A 20,709-nucleotide genomic window follows, 5' to 3' on the forward strand; every position below is an offset into this window, starting at 1 on the left:
CCTACTCTTAGTCGATCGGCTCCCCTCCACTGACGCGTTAACCACGCCCAGAGTGAGAGAGAAAGTTACTAGCCTGTTACAAAGCACGCGAGAGTGGAGTGGTGGGGGTAGTTCGACGCAGCACGCAAGTCGAGGAAGAAATCACGAGTTCAGCAGCCCTGCTGTATACAGGGTGGCCGGAAATCACGGTGTAACCGAAAAAGGAACGATTTTTCGCGCAAAAATCCATAAAAAGTACATTGCAACATTTTTTCTCAGAAGAGAACGTTCGTAGATTATATACGTGCAGTTGTGTATAATTCGAGCAAGCGCTCACTGTTTTTATTCGTGTTTCCAAACTTTAACAATGGTACTGTTTCTCGACACCAACGATTAAAAGTTACTTAACAAGATTCATCACCTTATAAATGTTCAAGATCGATTTTTACGAAGAGAAAATTTTGAAAAGAAAAATATCACTCGACGGATTTTATTCATTTTTACGCGAATCGTTCCTTTTTCGATCGTACCGCGATTCATAGTCTATCGCGTACGGAATTGGATACTCTCGTTTGGTAAAATTATAAAAAATTCACCTAACGATTTCGAACACGTAATTTCTTCCAATGAATGATAGAGGACACGTTTCCCGAGCCACTGTACACCCAAGCCCCGTTTATATATTGTATTTTGTACATAAGTACCGTCAACGAATAAAGTCACATTAACAAGAGTGCCATTTATGGAACCTCCATCAGTTTTTTATGAATTCTCCTTTCTTTGCGCCGTGTGATCCGCAACGGACACAACCCCGAGAGGAAGACGTTAAAACGCGCGTTGTTCGGTGTTGTTCTATGCAATGGCACGATAAATATTTCACCGTGGTAAGTCACGCGGTACGCGCGTAAAATTCACCATCAAACACGAGGAGGGATGATTTACAAGGTAGTTGCAAATACCACGCAAGTACATTTCTTTTTCGCTATTATTCCACGAGTTTCCATCTTGCGTCCCGGGGAATCTTGAAAATGGTAAATTCTACGTGCGCGTGTTTCGTATATTTTTTTATTTTTTTTTTTCTTTATTTACTCGACTTTATTCACCACAATGAGGAAAGAATACTAATTCGAGTACGTGGAAACACGATGTACAATAGTAGAGAGAGCACGATAAAATGGAACGTTGCAACCTAACCATACTTTTCGCAAGTAGTTTATTTATCCACGATCAAATTTCGTTTACTCGTGTTAAATACAAATTTTGATTCAAACAGCCTCAAGAGGCAACTTTAAAAAGATAGAAGTTTGTTTCTCGACCTCTGTTCCGAGTCCTCGTCATGAAGCTTTCGATCGATTGTATTTAACAAATATTTAAAAAAATAAAAAGAATAGAAAAGATGAACGAAAGTAAGTTTAAAGTAATGTTCAAAGTACGCATATGATAAAATAATAATGGAAGGGAATTTTTTTTATTTTTTACGTAGAGTATAACTAGTTTGCTTCTTGGAGGTTATTTCAAGGACAAAGTGAGTTTTTTAAACGATATGCTACTCCGTCGATACATTGTCGAATAGAAAGGGACGAATGTAACGGTACGTCCAAATACATATCTAGTAAACAGAAATGTTTATTTTAGATCAGTTTGATTCGTTTCTGACCTCGTGTGACCTTGAATATTGTCATACGTTCTTGAATTCGTTTTCTAATCGAACGAACTATTAAAGAACGTGGTATAGCATTTAGAAACACTCAAGTTGGCCTCGAAGTAACCCTGAAAATATTAACGATAAAGATATCGTTTGTTAAAGTATATTAACGACCTAGCTCGTAAACGGTGATTTATATTAATGTCAGGAGTCGGTAACGATTTTCTTCGTTACATATAAGGTAACCATTAAGTAGAATTAAAAACATTATTTCATTTAATTATTCGAATCGACCAACGATTTACAATGTCATTTTATCGATACGAGTATTACAAATATAATCGTTCGAAAGGTTCTTGATGCAAACCAACATCAAAGTTTAAAACATCGAACTTGACCCTTCCAAAATTTACTCCGAAATCCCATTTAGTCGGAATCATCGAATACCGTGGAGTTAACAATAATTAAAAATTTTCAGAAAATTGAAATCGACAAATCGAAACCTAAATTCATCTCAGGTTCGAGATACAATCGGACACCCGAAAAACAAACCGAAAGAAATAGAATTGAATCAAAGGAGACAAATAAAAACGAGCAGTCCACCAACAATGCATCGAGGTCGCAAATAAATAACGAAAAGATAAATCAAAATAATTTTAACGATACATTCATCGAGAACGTGCTCGATCGATCGAGCAAACAGTTCGACTTTGAGAGAACTTCGAATTTGAATTTACCGCCAGAGAATATCGCGACGATCGTGGATTTTATCAGAAAAAAACACGTCGAAACACACAAGTTGTTAAATAATCAAGAGAAAGGGATCGTTGTTAATCGCTCGAAGCGATTCTTGGACGAGAAATCGGATGACGCGAGTCCCGAAACACGCGTTTCGTCTGACAAATTCTATCGTCATCCGAATCTCAGTTACGAAGAACAGGGAAAACTAATCGATAGATATCGAACGAAAGTGGCGAACTTAAGCTTCGAAAGTGCCCTCGGTAAACGAGTCTTGAGCTCGATGAACTCATCGCGACCAGAATTCAGAACAGAATTCCCCTCGAGGGAATCAGGGAAACACGGTTACGTTCCAGTTCTCTCCGAATGCAACGATACGAATCATTCGGAACTGGAAGATCCGAACAAACCTGCGCCAGAACCTTACAAGAACCTAGTTTCGGACCAAAGCGGAGAAAATCACGATGATTCGTGGTACACAAACTTTGGGAATTCCACGAACTTCTCGGACGAGGATTCGAAGAGTGGCACGAAATTCTCGAACGGAAAATTCCAGAATTTCAAGAACCTTTCGAAAGAAAATTCTGAAAATTCGAAAAATTACTCGAATGACAATTTTGGAAATTTCAAGAATCCCTTGAACGAAACATTTAGCAATTTCGGGAAGATTACGAAAGGGAATTCCGACAATTCTGAGAACCAGTCGAATAAAAATACGGAGAATTTCAAGAAACTTTCAAATCAAACATCTGAGAATTTCGAGAACCTTTCAGACGAGAAATTTAAGAATTCTAAGAACCTTTCCGTAGAAAATTCTGAAAATTTCAATTACCTCTCGAATGAAAGTTCTGGAAATTCCAAGAATCTTTCTACAGAAAATTTGGAAAATTCCGGCAACCTTTCGAAAGAAAATTCTGAAAATTCCAAGAATCTTTCCACAAAAAATTTAAAAAATTCAAGCAACCTTTCGAAGGAAGATTCTGAAAATTCCAAGAATCTTTCCACAAAAAATTTAAAAAATTCAAGCAACCTTTCAAAAGAAAATTCTGAAAATTCCAAGAATCTTTCCACAAAAAATTTAAAAAATTCAAGTAACCTTTCGAAAGAAGATTCTGAAAATTCCAAGAATATTTCCACAAAAAATTTAAAAAATTCAAGCAACCTTTCGAAGGAAGATTCTGAAAATTCCAAGAATCTTTCCACAAAAGATTTAAAAAATTCCAGCAACCTTTCGAAAGAAAATCCTGAAAATTTCAGTAACATCTCGAACTTAAGTTTCGAGAGTTCCAGAAACCCTTCGACCGAAAAATCCGAGAAGACCACCAAATCACAGGTGTCTGTAGATCTAGATCACTCGCTCGTGCCCACGTTGATCGATGAGCAACGAAGGAACAAGACCTACATTAACATACAGGAGCACCAACAAAACGTCGACGAAACCACTCCAGTGTACGATCCGGAAAAGATTCCGTACGTTGACGTGCCGGATTACTCCGACATAAGAGAAGAAAGTCTGGACAAAGAGGATCGTCGTCTCACGGATAGGAAGAAGATCGAGCAAAACATTGATCCTGTCGATCCAAAGATGTCCATAGATCTCGACAATCGTACCAAATCTTCGATAGATGAAACGTCGAAAGACTCGAAACAGAATTCAATCGGCGAGAAGAGTCGAGACGTTTCGATATTCAAGAACGAACCGGAAACGAAGAGAATGAACGAAGGTCGTGGATCGAAGGAAGATTCATCGATGGTTCACGCGGAGCCAATAATTTTCGATATAAACGAGTACAGAAAGCCGTTCAATTTAGACGAATTTCTTAAGGACGATCCGATAATGAAAAAGTTGGAACTGCTCGAAAAGGAGACGCGGACCATCTACGGTGGGAGCAGGAAACGAGTTCCAGGTTTCTTTAATGAATCCGAAAGTGATAATCCGTCTAGAGACCGGGCAGAGGAACAAGAGGATTCTGTTGAACGTTTCAACGATTTCGATCGTTTCTCGACCTCGGGTTCTAACGATTTTGGCGATGAGTTCGCGAGGACGAATCTAGACGAGGAAGAGAACGATGAATATAGAAGTACAGAGGATCGAGATGGTTTTGACGACGATCTAGAAATCTAAGGGATAGAACAAATTTCGATCGAGACATAGAGATACACCAAATTTTGATAGACAAATTATAGAGATCTGAGAGGTAGAAGAAATTTTCATTGGGATAAATAGAGAAATCTGAGAGATAGAAAGAATTTTTATCGGGATAAATATATATAAATACAATGGTTGAAGAATATTTTAATGACGATAAATATAGAAATGTAGAAGATAAAGAAAATTTCGGTGATGATAAGTATAGAAACGAGAGGATTTAAGAAACTTTTGACAATAATACATACAGAAATTCAAGAGATAGAGAAAATTTTCATGAGGATAAATATAGAGATCTGAGGGATAGAGAAAATTTTCATGAGGACAAATATAGAGATCTGAGGGATAGAAAAAATTTTTATGAGGATACATATAGATATACAAGGGTTAAAAAATCTTTTAATGGTAATAAATGTAGAAATACAAAGGATAGAGAAATTTTCAGTGACGATAAATATAGTAGAAATGCAAAGGATAGAGAAATTTTCAGTGACGATAAATATAGTAGAAATGCAAAGGATAGAGAAATTTTCAGTGACGATAAATATAGTAGAAATGCAATGGATAGAGAAATTTTCAGTGACGATAAATATAGTAGAAATTCAAAGGATAGAGAAATTTTCAGTGACGATAAATATATTATAAATGCAAAGGATAGAGAAATTTTCGGTAACGATAAATATAGAAACGAAAGGGTTAAGGAAAACATTCTTTTGACAAGAATTTTTCGAAAAATCCAAGGGAAAGAGTGAATTACAAGGAGGATGATTTACTATGGCTCCATTTTCAGTGGTGACGAGTAAGATAGTGCTTCGTCGCGATCTGAAAACGAAACAGAACTTCCGTCATGGCGTTTCACGGACAATGTTATTAAGAATTCGCGGGAGGACGCGAGCACCGAAGGAAATCACGAGTGGAAGGATGCCAGACGCAAAGAAGACGCGTTGTACGCGATCTTGAGCAAGAAAACTCGTGTATCGCGGTCGAATGAGGACGTCGATAAAAGGATCAAAGCCGGAGAGACAGGCTCGCGCGCAAAAACTTTTCAAACGAGGACTGTGTACCCTGTGCAAGAAAGTCTAGACCAAAGCGCAACAAAGTGGAAGATTCAGATCCTTTTATTATCTATGGTACATGGAAAAGAAAATCGCTCGTCGAAAATCGAAACTAAACAATGGTTACTTTAATATCATTTTGGAAACTAGTCGCGTGATAATTATAGGTGATTGTATTTTTAAATAACTCTCTACCGATGTACGTTGTTAATATTTTGGAAATAAAATATGGAGAAGCGAACAGTGAAATACTGTTGGACGGTTTTCAATGCCTCACACTTCGTATCGTCCGCCATTTTTGGCTATCCATTTAATAAGGATACTTTTGCATTCTACTGTTTGTTTTATATCGATACAATGGAATATCTCGCGAAGAATCTGAAATTTTCGAAAATATGTTTTCCAAAAATGTTTCTCACCTTGTCGAGATAAAACAGTAAGAATGTATGAGTATTTTATCTAGATTCTTCGAAAGTAAAGAGTAATGCAAAATTGTGTAAAATATTGATAAAGATGTATGGGTAATTATATGTAGAAAACTTATATGTAAATTCTCTGAATTGTGAAATATTTTTTATATTTTACATTTGTCAAATATCAAATTAATTTGCTTTCTTAAATTTTTTCTATAATGTCAAAAGTATCAGAAAATATCAAAAAAGAAAATAAAATAATATCCGACTTTATTAGCATGGTGGAATATTTTCAAAACGATTTCTCGGAGAACCGTCTGGTACGTGTTGGATCACAATACATCGTTGGCTCGAAACGTAATCCGTCGTATTATAATAGATTACCATCTATTTACTATAAGTAACATATCTAACCTTGCGAACGTTCACTGTCAGAAAGTGGGTATTTCCTGCAATCTCTTTGACGTTATTTCGTTCAAATATACAAGTCACCTTTAATATTAATGTATTACGATACAATCCTTGCTTTTTCTCTCTCTTTCCCCACATTATCGAAAAACAATATAGAGCGTCATTTGAAATTTAGAAGATATCGAGGACCTCGAATTTTCGCAAAAAATGACTTCAGAAAAATAATAAACACTGAAAAGTGTTTTTATGGAACTGTAAGTCTCTACCGAATGGCCACGTATAAACGAGACACGGTTGATTTATTAAATAAAAATCAATTAATTATTGTGGAACCTTATTATAACAAGCATCAGGATGCTGATGTAACATTCTCGTGTAAATACACCAAAAGAGAATTCTCCAAATGTAAATACACAAGGGATAATTCTCCAAATGTAAATACCCAAACATAACACTCCAAATGTAAATACACGAAAGATAACTCTTGAAATGTAAATACACAAAAGGTAATTCTCCAAATATAAATACACAAAAGGTAATTCTTCAAATATAAATACACAAAAGATAATTCTCCAAATGTAAATACCCAAACATAACTCTCCAAATGTAAATACACAAAAGATAACTCTTGAAATATAAATACACAAAAGGTAGTTCTCCAAATGTAAATACCCAAACATAACTCTCCAAATGTAAATACACAAAAGCTAACTCTTGAAATATAAATACACAAAAGGTAATTCTCCAAATGTAAATACACAAAAGGTAATTCTCCAAATATAAATACACAAAAGGTAATTCTCCAAATGTAAATACACAAAAGATAACTCTCCAAATATAAATACACAAAACATAACTCTCCAAATATAAATACAAAAAAAGATAATTCCCCGAATGAAAGGATAAAAAATCTCACTCGATTCGAAAAGCTACACACCGATAGATCAGAAATTCTTCGAGTCTACTCCAATTTCGTTAAAGAGAGAAACTAAGAAAAAAAAATTCCCCACAGTATCCGGACACCCTGGTACACTTCGTCCGAGAGCAATCGAAACGAAATAAACCCCCCCTGGTGACTCCTTCGCGATAAGGGAATACCAATATCGTCGACGTCCGTTTCCCGAGACGAGTCCCCGGGCCAAAGACAACCCTGTTTAAGCGATTCTAGTCGGTAGTCGTTGCCGATCGATCGAAATTTCCGTCGTAGCGTTTCACGGGCTCCGAGAGTGCAGGAAATCGAAGAAATCGAATTAAGGTAAGATAGGCAGCGGGGTTTCCCTCGTCCGAGGGATGAATCTGGCCTCCATGGATATATAAGGCCGTCATCGTACGGTGCTCAGTGTCACTCGTCTGGTTTTATCAATTCCAGCAGCCTCGGCTCGATCAGCACCGCAAACGACCAGGTAAATATACATACACTCCGTGACAACTGTTCGACCTCACCCAGGTGTGTTCCTGTTTCCCTGCGAGGATGGCGAGTTCGATCGTTCCATAGTAAGAGATAGTACCCCGAACCGTCACCGATCCTTGTCTACTATACCGACGTGTCTCCAAACTTTGCTTCATCGTGGAAATAATAAACATACCGGTCCATCGTAACGAAAATTATTCTTCGTAGTGAGAATTGACAAAATTTTCGGTGAAAAGATAACGAATATGTAGACGGTTTCTTCGATTCGATTCTTTGGAGCAAATTGAAATTTAGAATTTGTCGACGATAGAAGTGTTTCGTATAAACTACCTTTCGGTGAAAAGGGAATATAAACGTAAATTTCGTTTCCATCGTAACGAAAATTATTCTTCGTAGTGAGAATTGACAGAATTTTCGGTGAAAAGATTACGAATGTATAAATTGTTTCTTCAATTCGATTCTTTGGAGCAAATTGAAATTTAGAATTTGTCGATGATAGAAGAAGTGTTTCGTACAAACTACCTTTCGGTGAAAAGGGAATATAAATTTTAGACTCTTCGTGGAAATAATAAACATACCGGTCCATCATAACAAAAAATTATTCTTCCTAGTGAAAATTGACAGACTTTTCGGTGAAAAAATAACGAAAGTATAGATCGTTTCTTCGATTCGATTCTTTGGAGCAAATTGAAATTTAGAATTCATCGATAATAGAAGCGTGTTTTTTTTTTTTTTAAGTTGATTCTTCTTATAGAATGAAATTTATAATTTCTCTGTGAAAACTAGCTTCGGTGAAAATGTAAATGCATAAATTTTTTTTAATTTCGTTCTTTTGATAAAAAGAATCGTTCGTATGATTCGTTGAACTGTTCACAAACTCGTAAAATTGCTGGTAGGTGATTCTTTGGGTGGATGGAAAAGAATTAGATGCTTTTCTAAAAAATGAGCACGTTTCTCGTGATCGTTGTTTTTACTCCTTTTTGATTCTTTCCATAATTTCCCCACATCCCGATCAGATCCTTTTTCTTCGAAAATTCGAATTCTTCCAAGTTCTTCGTAAGTCGAAAATTTGAAACACACTTGAAATTCCGTTCGATAAGAACAATCGAACGGTTCTAGATTAATTATTATCGTTTTAAAATCGAGAAATCTGACAGAGTCGGACAATCACCGCGTAAATCCATGGGAAACGATAAAAAATTCTTAAAGACACCATGGACATAGAAATTTTCATAAACCGTACATTATTTTTTCTATATTTCATTAACTGAAACCCTTGCTACAAAATACATAAGAAAATTCTACCCTCGAAAGTGTCGATCGAGTCGAAAAATATTTCAAAATTTATTTATCGATCAAAAAGTACATTTCCAGAGAAACGAATACCAATATACCGCGATCCACGCTCGAAAGTGTCAATTGAGTGAATAAATTTCTTAAAATTTCTTAAAATATCTTAAAATTTCTTCAAATTTATTCATCGAGCAGAGAAAACATTTTGAAGTGTATCAGAAACGAGTGATTAGTTTAACGAAGTATCCCAACTATCCTGATAAAAACTTTCCGAATTTCACATTGACCCAGCTCTGTGTACCACCTAATGAATTATCGACAACCATGAACGATCGATGATCTCCGGGAGAGGATGGTCAAAGTCGAACTCGTGACCCCTGTGATCGGGTCAGTTACATCCAGGTCCGTTGATCCTCGACGACGACTATGTTTGCGCGCTGGTGGATCGCGGGGCCCGTAACGATCGATCGATCCTTGGTCTTGACTCTCCAAGTGCTTCCTGGAGTAGTCGCGGGCGAGAGAGGCGGGTGACGGGGCGAGACGCGGTTGCACGGATAAAGAGACACCTTCCATCCGTATTTATTATCTTTTATACGTTCACAATGTGGCCGTTAAGGAGAACGCGGAAGCGGCGACGATCCGGGGGGATTCCGGTTATAAGTGATCGGTGTGTGTACGGAAACGAAAAGGTAATGGAAAAAAGAAATATATTAAAAGCGAAAGATACAGAGCGAAAGAGAGAGACGAGAACGAGCGAAACTTACGGGAAAACACGAGAGGGGACGAGTGAAATTAACAAACGGAAACGTGGACAAGAGAGAGAAGAAAACGTGGGAAAAATAAACGAAATTTACACGCGGAAAGGAAAAAAAAAAACATTGAAACGAAATAATTCACGCGCGAGAGAAGAGAGAAACGTAAGCGATACGTGCGCGCGAGAGAGGAGGAGAAAAAGAAGTAAACAGTGTTTACGCGTGGGAGAAGGAAACTGTACAAAATTTACGCATGAAAGAAAAATATAAATAAAATTTACGCATAAAAGAAAAATATAAATAAAATTTACGCACGGAAGAGAAAAAGTAAAGAAAATTTACGCATGGGAGAGAAGAACTAAACAAAATTTACGCATGGAAGAAAAGAACTAAACAAAATTTACGTACGAAAAAAAAATAATAAACTAAATCTTCCCACGAAAGAATAATAGTAAACGAAATTTACATACGAGAGAAGAAATTTGAAAATAAATCGAATCTACACACTTTGTAATTGTGTAGAGAGAGGAAAGAAACAAGAATAATAAGCAAAACGTACACACAAGAGAACAAAAATAATAAGCGAAACGTACTCCCAAGAATACAAAAATAATAAGCAAAGCGTACTCCCAAGAGAACAAAAATAATAAGCAAAACGTATACACAAGAGAACAAAAATAATAAGCAAATTGTACGTCGGAGAGAAGAAAAAAAAAACCGGAGAAAAAAAAAAAGAGGCAATACGCACGAGCAGAAGTAAAAAAAAAAGAAAGGAAAGGAAAAGGAACAGCGAGGACCACGGTAGTCGCGCGGCAGGGGCCCGGAGCGGGACAAAGCGGAGGGACGCCCGCTCGCGGGATAAATATCGACGGTTCGAGGGAACGTGGTACGATAATTTCGGGCTCGTTAAGGAAGCAACACTTTCGCACCGTCGGTGGTTATTAAGCGTTCGTCCCGACGACCAATCGCGATCGGGTCCGGTGCACCGAACGCGTATCGCCTCGGCGACTTCGACGTCCGAGTTATCCCTGAAAGTTCATGGATTTCTCTCGGCGTCTCTCTCGCCCCACCGGCCCGTTCTCTCTGTCTTCCTTATCGCCGAGCCGCCCGAGAGACCGGTAATTAATCGAGGAAAGTGAACACGATACCGATGCAAGCCGCGTGCATCCCGCCAGAGGCTAGCGAACGTCGGATACCGCGTATCCTGTTACCTCCTACCTTCGCTAGGATTCGCGTTGCGCTTGGAAACTTACAGGTGAATTTTTTCTTCTCTGCCACTCGGTGGAGACGGTATCTCGCGTTTTTTCGACTATTCTCTTGTGACACGGACCGGTGAACCATGCATGTCTTTGAATTACAAAAGTGGTCCAATCGTTTGAAAAATGAATCTGGAGTGGTAGGATGCTCCGTGAATTCGGAGTAGTAGGATATCTTGTGATATTACTATGTCTTTCTGTCCTTTACTCGTGTTTGATATTCTTCTGTGATATCCTTGTGATATTCCTATGTCGAGTCTGAATTCTTTTTCTGTATTTCGGTGCAGGTGGTACCTTTTGAGATTATGGATTCTTGTACTGTGATCGATACAAGGATATCTTGCGATATTCCTATGTCTTTCTGTCCTTTACTCGTGTTTGATATTACTCTGTGATATCCTTGTGATATTCCTATGTCGAGTCAGAATTCTTTTTCTTTATTTTGGTGCAGGTGGTACCTTTTGAGCTCCTGGAGAGCTTGATATTCCTCTGTGATGTCCTTGTGATATTCCTATGTCGAGTCAGAATTCTTTTTCTGTCCTTCGATACTGGTGGTACCTTTGCATTTTATACTTGTACCTTCTACTGTGATCGATACAAGGATATCTTGTGATATTCCTATGTCTTTCTGTCTTTTACTCTTGTTTGATATTCCTATGTCTTTCTGTCCTTTACTCTTGTTTGATATTCCTATGTCTTCCTGTCCTTTACTCTTGTTTGATATTCCTCTGTGATATCCTTGTGATATTCCTATGTCGAGTCAGAATTCTTTTTCTATCCTTCGGTACTGGTGATACCTTTTGAGCTCCTGGACTCTTGTACTGTGATCGATACAAGGATATCTTGCGATATTCCTATATTTTCCTATTCTTTACTCCTGTGAGTATTCAGAATAGGAGAATGGGAAGTACATTGGAGATTTTAGGTACTGCAATTTAATTAGAACGAAAGGTTCGTTAATGACCTATATTAAAATTGTCGAGCCATTGGAATGGGACTGTTTCCTTGGAAAAACTAATTTAATCGAATAATTAACCAATGGATCTTTATCCCGTGTTTGTTTCAGCCATGAACCCATCTGTTCGCGTATTATTGGCTCTTCTCGTAGTCTCAGCTACGATCATTATGCTCGCCAGCGGTACGCCTATCGAACGAGCCATTGGTAAGTTTGCAATTCTGTTCACAACAATTGATATAAAAAGTTGACCCTTCGAATCAAATGAAATAAAACACTGTTCCAGTAAGGTGTGTAGGTAAAATGCAAAATGTAGTAGAAGAGAGTTGACTTAATCGGTTACCAAATTTGAAAAGTGCCTTCATCTCCATTATATAGAAAAAAAAAGGAATTTCTACGCAAGAGATCGTAGAATTCTAAAAAAAATTTTCTAAAAAAAAAAAACAACACTTCTGTCGCATTAATAAAATACGATATACAACAGAGGAGTATATTTCGTTCAATGAGACATAGAAAATTATTCGAAAAAATTCTCTGACTAGATGAAATGCAAAACTCTCGAAATGTTACGTTTGATATTGTTTCCTTGTAAGTTTTCCGCAAGAATATTTAATTTCTCACATAAAAATACAATTTAGTCCAAATTCAATGACTTCCACCTACCAGAATATTCAAACAATAATTTCGTAATAAAAAAAAGGTTACAAAAACGTTCGTACTGACTGGTAAAATTGATAACAACTTGAAGGGTTAACATCGATACAATAACACCTGTAATACAATATACACACTGACTGGATGAACAATCTCTAACAAAATTCTTCGTCGTGATCCCCAGGCGTTTGCATAAGGAACTGCGCCCAGTGCAAGAAAATGTTCGGGCCGTACTTTCTGGGACAGAAGTGCGCCGATTCCTGCGTCAAGTACAAAGGAAAGCTCATCCCCGACTGCGAGGATGAGGTTTCGATTCAACCGTTCCTCCAAGAACTCGACAGCGACTACTAGACGTCCAGGTTCAGTTCCTGGCGAACCAGTTTGCATCGCAAATACGTTAAAACCCGCCCAAAGTATGCGTCCCGCCTAAATTCCCAGAGAGTACTTCAGTTAGGGTAACCTGGCGCGAGTTATGGCCATTCAGAGCATCATTTCTTTCGTTCGACGACTCTCGACTCGAGTTCCAGGAAATAATAGACGCACAAGGTACTTTTATCACTTACCTTATCGAATCTGAGCGTCCAGAAGATTCTGGACTAGCAACGATCACCGAACAGCTGCAAACGCGATGAAGACGCGTCATTCTCGAGACGAGGACGCGGTTACTCCGATGTTTACAGCCCGCGTGAACGCGAGGAAACGATATTTTCAAGTACAAAGTATTACACGACACCGACCGAACTGAAGGTATCGGTCGTAACGTCGCGTGAAAAGGAAAGAATACAAGAGACGATCTCTATCTGGTGCGATCGTTCGTCGGTCGAGGAACACAGGAGAAGATTTTTCACTCACCCGATGACGATCACTCCGTGACGGCGGGCGTTACGTAGCACTCCGGTATCACGGACAACGCTTGCCTCGACTCCAGTTGCTGTACCTGAAAACCACACGAGCTTCGTACTGTGTTGTTCCTTACGATTGTATTGTTCTTTTTTATTTTTTTTTAATTGCTAAACGAGTTATATTTACACGCTGCCGAAGACTCTTTTCGTTCAAGGCCGCCCTCGATAATAAATGTTTCACTTTGTCCAAGAGCTCCGATTTGTGGTTCAATTGCATCTTCAACGCCCTCATCTCACCGTTGTTGTCGTCCTCCGTTTGCGATTTCTCGTACGCGGCTAATCTCTGCTCGGCCAGCTGCAAATCCGTCTCCAACGCCACCACGCGTTTCCTAGCCTCCTCGTATTGTCTCCGCGTCGCGTTCTCGTCCTGTCTGGCCGAGAACTTGCCCTGCACATGGGAATTAACGAAACGTTAACTCGTGGGAACGACTGGTGCACGCGCGAACCAGCAACACCGTGCTCTCACCTGATACGCGAGACTCGTTTTTTTCGTGCCGATCCTCAACCGTTTGTTCTCCGTCAGCAGTTTCTCGATGATTCGTTTCAGTGTGAAAATCGTCTTCTCCATTTCCAGGGTGGACTTTCTCGGACCGTGGTCTTGGACGTCTTTGTCGGATAATCGGGCCGAATCTGATAATTTTTCTGCCTTCAGTAGCTCCACGTATCTGGAGAACGAAAAGAAAAATTTGAGGAAATACAACGATTAGGATCTACAGAGATAGATTCACGTTTGAAAAGTTTGATAGAAAATTGAGAGTGTAATATTGGATGGTAAATTTCTTTCTCAAGGGTCTGACTGGAGTCCGGAACGAAATATTGATACTTTTGTTTTTTATTTCAAGCCAAGTATACTTTGAAAATATTTCTACGAAAAAATACCGAATTCCCGAGATCGACGAAGTTGTACGCGTTTGAAAGAAGGTTGTTCGTAACTTACTACTGAACAGATGAGTATAAAAGTTTCAGAAAGGTGATAGAATGATAGAAAAGTTTGACTTTGAATTGCGACGATTAATTTTCCATTAAGTTTTTTTCATAGTTGGGCAAAGTGCTCGACAATGTGTTATCAAAGTTTCTTGCGATAGAAGATTCGTAAGACGAAACGATATTATTTCTAAGTAGATTTTATTTACTGGTTAACGATTTGAAAAAATGTCCAACGCGAAACGCAAGTTGAGAGACACTGTCGTGACCGACGAGGAACTGGCGCGTGCCAACAAGTTGTGGGACGAGTGAAAATATTTGATCCACAGTGTTGCTCTCCACTATACACGCAGTTAATCTTAATCGATTTATTAAAGCACCTACTTCTCCAAGTGCTCGACTTTCTCGCGCAATCTCGGCACGTCCGCCTTTTCCTTTTCCAATTCGAGTCGTAGCTCGAAATTCTCGCTCTCCAACGCTAGATTCATTTTCTCGAGGATGTCCTTGGTCATTTCCAATTTTTCTAACTGAATCGCCGCGCAGCTGTTGCCCTACGATACGTTCGTTTAAATTAAAACCAGAGTCGATTGACTGAAATCAATTTTGCCAAACCGAGACCACTGTCGAAACTCAGGGCTGGGAATATTCATTGTATTTCGATCTATTGGAATATTATTATTCATTACTCTCTCGTACATTGATTTTCATCAGATTGACTACACTTCTCGCTTCGAACATTAACGAATAAATTACAATTAAATTTACCCGTCGAGAAGTACGTATAGATCGTAAAATAAAGTGAAACTCGTTTCGGTCGTATTATAAAATAAATTAAACCACGTTCGGGGTTTATAAGAAACATTTACAACTATAGAAATATTATAAATATATACAAAATATATTTCACTCAGATTTGATAGTCCAGCTACCAGAAAAAAGTATATAAATAACTCGAGGAATAATATTCGAAATTTATTCGTAACGTTCGAGTACTGTACGGAGAATGAAAGATCTTCCTCGAAGTGGGGGGACCTTTTCCACTTATTCTTATACACTATCTTATCACGTAGAGAAGCACACATACTCGAGAGCTGGAAAGGATGCATCTGGATGGAATTTAGCAATCAAAATTGAAGAAAAAGAGAAAAACCTTATTTCTCTACTTGCCATTTCGTACCAGGTATCGTACAAAGTGGTAATTAATACGTTGCTATTGGGTTGTTCAGAAAATCGTTTCGTTTTCCAAAATGGAGAATAAATATAATTCAATAAAATATTTATACGCTCTAAAAAAATCGTGTTTCATTTTCACAAAAAAAAAAAAAAAAAAAAAAACGAAACAACTCTCCAAACAACCCAATATCGATTACTCTTGCATGGTGAACATCATTCAGGGGCATTCTTTATAGCACTTCGCAGTACATCGACTCCTTCCTGGAGCACAACTACTGAGTCAGGTACAGACGGATGCGTCACTGTGTTCGACCTTCGTCGAGGCCGCGGGACTTCCCCGAGAAAGGACACTCATTCTCCGTGGAATACTCGTCAAGTATTTAAATATAGTCCCAGCCCTAGAACTCGGCTCCGGTGAGAACAGATTAAGATCGTCGTGCCAGTGACTGACCTGAGAAACGTGTTCTAAGGCAGCGATGCGTCTCCTTTGTTCCTCGATTTTCAACAGGAGTTTATCGTTTTCTTCGTTCTCCAATCGATCCGTTAACTCCTTGGTACGTTCTCGTAACGCCTGACACTCCTTTTGCAACTCCTCGGTGACGCTCTGTTGGGTGGTCGTCATAGGTCTAGCGGACAAACACCCGGCCACGGTGCTGTTCTCCGTTTTCAGTTTGCTTTTCAAGTACCATTTCTCCCTCTCCATGGACATCACCACCGAACGAAGTTTGTCGTAACTTGAAAGCAATTTCGTGTACTCGTCCGTTTTCTCCTTGAGCTTCTCCTTCAACTTTTCGGCGGTTTGTTGCCACTTCTTTTGTTTCTCCCACAGGGAAAGTTCCTCCGCGGTCTGCGCCAAGTATTTATTCATCATTTCACTTACCCAACGCCTAACTGGATAACAGAGCCCGGATGTACAAATGGAAAAATTCTTTATACAGACAGGTGTATTCTTTGCACGATCGTGCGGTGTATTCGTTTTATACACAATCGTGTAACGAACACGCAAAATAAGAAAAATTAATTTCCGATCGTGTTCATCGAGAACACCTTTTCATTTGTTTCGCGAGTTCTATTAGCCAGTTAAGTCTTCGTCCACGATTCAGAGAGATACTACGGGTCTGAATGACACGTGTTCCGATGTACCATGGTTGTCAGACACCCTGTATATAAATTGTCATATGTCGAGCGGATATCTTCCGCATTACCTTGGCTCTCTTCGTTTCCTGTGCCAAATATTCCCGATCCAGTTGAACTCGCGCCTTCTCCAGCTCCTCTTCCAAACTTTTCACTTTACGCTCGAGCTGAGTTTCGCGCTGCGAGGCTTTCTTCTCCTGCGACTTCACAGCCATGTATCTGCGACAAGAACGATCGATCGCGAACGTGGTTTCGTTCGAACAGTGCAAAACCAAGTACCAAGCGGGTGAAAAATAATATTTTCCCAACCTGCGACTCAATTGTTGCTTCAACTCGGAGATCTCGTGTTTGTACGTTTTCTCCTTCTCCAGCAACGATTGCAATTGTTTACGAGCGACGTCCGTCTGCGATTGTTGCTGCGACTGGTCGCGATTGAACGCCAACGTGATTTCGTGCGTCTTCCTTTCCGACTCGTTGTGAGTTAAGGCTCGTTGAGACCTGCTCGCCGACTCCATCAATTCGACTTCGTTCTGGGTACGGTAACAACAAAGAGAGTTCAACTTTGTAAGGCTACCGTGCTCTGAGAGTACTTCAGTTTTTTTACTCCCCACGGATAGGTACCTGTAGTTGCTGGCAGGCAAGACCGAGCTCGTGAATTTTGTCGTCCTTCTCCTGCAGCTCCTTCATCAACGAAATGTTCCCTTTCGTGAGCAGCATACGATTCTCGGCCAACTGTTTCCGTAGCATGTCAACCTCGGTTTGCCACTTTTTCAGCTCCCCACGGTAACTCTCCAGTTCGCTTTTGTGCTGTTCCTCGAGTCTGCCGAGTAAGAAGCGTTTACTTTAACAGTTCCGCTCGCGAGAGGCCAAATAGAGGCGTGTTCCTTTCCATATTCTTTAACCGAGGCTGAGTTCGGACGAGCGAGACATTTTTCGTTGCATCTTCGCGAAAGTGTCGCCAATAAACGGGCAAAGTCCTCCCGATGAAAACGAGTCCAAACACGACCAGATTCGGACTATTTTTAATCTTACGTGATCAATTTTTCGAAAACGATTCGAACGGAGCAGGGGTTCTCAACGTTCCTCTATTTTCGGTGGCTTTAATAGCCGAGCGGTTTTATTTATCTCGGTTTCGATCACTCGGTAACTTCTTGGAGACTCCAGTGAACCAAAAGTTGGATTAATTTTTCGGTTTTTTAAATAATTAAATACGAACGATTTAACGTTTCGAAAACGTCGGTTGTTGGAAAATACGAGATCTCTACGTGGGTGTTTTAACGTTCGTAGGTGTTCCTCCTAAAAAGAAATTTGAAATATCCCGTGGCGCTCGGTTTGAGAACCACTGGGACAACGTGGAATTAGAAGTAGTCCGGTCGTGTTTGGACTCATTTTAATCGGGAGAACATCGCCTATTCGTTTCCAACACTTTCGCGAACGTACGACGAATCTGAAAACGTATCGGTAAAAGAAATTTCACCTCGCGTACGATAAAAATCGCCCATAATAAATAAACCGAAACTGACTCGGTTTGTGACTCGGGTTTCGCCCAAGGCAGGATGAAATTGTTTCTGACAAATGGAAGATCCTGCGCTCCGAAGGTCGTTCCTCGTCGACTCACCTTTCCCTCATACGATCCATGTGTTTCAGTCTCTCGTCGGCTAACAGATGCCAGCGATCGCTCAACTCTTTGGTGATGTTCAGATCCGCCTCCAGGTTCGAGACTTTTTCGTGAAGTCTCGCCACCTCCTCGGCTTGCATCGCGTTATTCTTGGCGACAATTTTCACCACGACCTCCTCCGCTTTGTCAGCCGTGAAATTGTCCGGATCGGGGGTCGCTTCGCTACTTTGTCGCGCGTTCTTGCGTTCCTCGTTCCGCATCGACTGTACACGTACGTGCAAACTCTTGATCTCTTCCTGCAGCCGAGCAGCGGCTTTGCTGTGCTCGTCTCTGTCCTCCTTCAGTAGATTCTGATACCTGACTATGGTCTCCTCCTTCTGACCGACAAGTTTCTGTAAACTGTTTATCGTCGACTTCAGGGCAAGTTTGTCGCTGCTGTCGACGCTCGGTTGCTGCAACTGAGAGAGCCTGCACTCCTCCAACAGTTTTTCCTTCTCGGTTAATTGCGAATCCTTGTTTTCTATCGTTTTGCTCAATACCTCCGTCCTCCTTTGGTACTCCGCTATCTGCGATTCGTACTTGACTAATGTCGCGGTCCGTTCGGAGGCGAGTTTTAAAGTCTGACTTAATTGCTCGCGAAGCAAGGACAGCTCGTGTTCCCTGTTCTTCTCCGTCTCTCTATCCTCCTCCATTGTCCGTCCTCCTTGCTCGGGCTCCATTAGTTTATCTTCTTGCTCTATTTCTACGTCCTTGTGTTCCGTTCCTTTGGTCTGTTCGATTTTCTTCTCCCACGAAGCTGATTCTCCTTCTAGCCCCATTTTTCCCAACGGTGAGGCAGTCTGGACCTCAACTTCGCTCGTGTCCTTCTTATCCAGGCAACATGTATACGGATCGGTTTGTATTTCCCAGGATTGGGTCAACGTGGTCGCTTGGACCGATTCGTGTTTATTTTCAAGGGACACCGGACTCGTTCCCGTGTTCCGCGTGTCAACTTTCGCTTCTTGGTCCTGCCCTTTGGTCCAGATCTTCTGAAGTTGTATCATGTCATGTTCCATGTTCGATGTGACCGACTCGTACTCCACGAGTTTGTTATTGGCGATTTGTAACTCGTACTCCAGTTGGGTGATTTTTCGTTTGTACTTGAACTCCTGGTTAATGATCATCAATGTTATAAAAAGTTGTAGAAATTTTTGTTCGAGAAACATGTAACCTTCGATCCTGTTGTTCGAATCCACTTGCTCTCGAAGGAGTTTCACATGCTATCGTAGAATGATACATCGTATTCGCGAGAAAATTGAGAATCGTTTCAGATCAAGTAGATTGAACCGGGTTAATGATAATTTTTACGATCGAGAATTATTATTTAGAGAGTGAACGTACGTTTAACGTGTACTGCGAATATTCCGAAAAACGCTGCACAATATCCTGGACGTTGTTACTTCCGATCTGTTGTTCTAAAATATCCTTCAAGCTTTCGACAATCTGCAGACGATTGGTTAACACTTCTTGTTGCAACTTGGCACTTTCGTGGCAATCTTTTGCGTTTTTTAACTCAGAATCAATATTCTGTCGCTCGTCCCTCAATTTCAAGGATAACGATATTATTCTATCTAAAGCACTGAGCGAACTGGAACCTGCATACTGATTCTGTAAAAACTCTATAACACCTACGTACGTTCTGCAAATAAGTCCTAATTATTAAGGTGCGGGTTCCTATAATAGAAACAAAAATTGAATCTTCCCAAGCGGTAAACTACGACGTTTGAAGCATTAATTTAAAAAATGTACATACATATACGTTCGAGAATCAAGGACGACCTTGAAACAACCTTCAAAAATTCATAAAGAAATAGAATAATTTTCGTACGATAATTTGAAACAATAATTCAAAATTTAATTTTTTTAAGAAAAACTTTTCTAATCTATTATTACAGATAATCATTGCAAACCGATTGATTTGACTTTCCTCTAATTCTTTTATAAAATTATTATGAGTTCAATAACATTGCTATGTTACACGCTCTTAGATATTAAAATTTTAATCATTGCATAATAATATTGCACCAAGACTGCTCTATTTGTCTATAATTGTTTAAGGTACATTTAAGGTAATCTTGAATTCTTTAAATGACGATTTAGTTGTTACTTCGAGCAACACGTTCATATTTTGAAGCTGTATTTCATCGAATTGTTCGCACGTATAATTAAACATTCCCAATTCGAAAACAAGTATTAAAACATTTAACT

The 20,709-nt window shown here is 39.5% G+C and overlaps 2 protein-coding genes across 2 annotated transcripts in view; one reads left to right on the plus strand and one right to left on the minus strand.

Moving 5' to 3' along the window:
- Nucleotides 1–20,709, minus strand: part of Cep290 (Centrosomal protein 290kDa) — a 171,917-nt gene that overhangs the window by 146,587 nt on the left and 4,621 nt on the right. Inside the window, exons 14-23 of the mRNA XM_076317921.1 lie at nucleotides 19,843–20,140; nucleotides 18,463–19,610; nucleotides 17,466–17,664; nucleotides 17,154–17,374; nucleotides 16,916–17,063; nucleotides 16,162–16,557; nucleotides 14,922–15,088; nucleotides 14,080–14,278; nucleotides 13,741–14,001; nucleotides 13,564–13,648 (exon numbers count right to left, since the gene is read on the minus strand). Of these exons, the coding sequence (XP_076174036.1) occupies nucleotides 13,574–13,648; nucleotides 13,741–14,001; nucleotides 14,080–14,278; nucleotides 14,922–15,088; nucleotides 16,162–16,557; nucleotides 16,916–17,063; nucleotides 17,154–17,374; nucleotides 17,466–17,664; nucleotides 18,463–19,610; nucleotides 19,843–20,140 (3,112 nt within the window). The 3' untranslated portion in view covers nucleotides 13,564–13,573. The remainder of the gene's footprint in view (nucleotides 1–13,563; nucleotides 13,649–13,740; nucleotides 14,002–14,079; nucleotides 14,279–14,921; nucleotides 15,089–16,161; nucleotides 16,558–16,915; nucleotides 17,064–17,153; nucleotides 17,375–17,465; nucleotides 17,665–18,462; nucleotides 19,611–19,842; nucleotides 20,141–20,709) is intronic.
- On the plus strand, nucleotides 7,754–13,915 carry Eh (Eclosion hormone). Its single transcript, XM_076317920.1, has 3 exons — nucleotides 7,754–7,793; nucleotides 12,169–12,264; nucleotides 12,896–13,915. The coding sequence occupies exons 2-3, from the start codon at nucleotides 12,171–12,173 to the stop codon at nucleotides 13,060–13,062; spliced, it is 261 nt and encodes an 86-aa protein (XP_076174035.1). The 5' UTR covers nucleotides 7,754–7,793; nucleotides 12,169–12,170; the 3' UTR covers nucleotides 13,063–13,915.

The sequence above is a fragment of the Ptiloglossa arizonensis genome, chromosome 8 (assembly GCF_051014685.1).
Source record: "Ptiloglossa arizonensis isolate GNS036 chromosome 8, iyPtiAriz1_principal, whole genome shotgun sequence".
Classification (NCBI taxonomy): domain Eukaryota; kingdom Metazoa; phylum Arthropoda; class Insecta; order Hymenoptera; family Colletidae; genus Ptiloglossa; species Ptiloglossa arizonensis.

Bases quoted from the DNA above. Each gene is read 5' to 3' on its own strand.
- Eh (XM_076317920.1), top strand. From the start codon at position 12,171: ATGAACCCATCTGTTCGCGTATTATTGGCTCTTCTCGTAGTCTCAGCT. The intron at 12,265-12,895 runs GTAAGTTTGCAA...CGTGATCCCCAG, and splicing joins GCCTATCGAACGAGCCATTG to GCGTTTGCATAAGGAACTGC.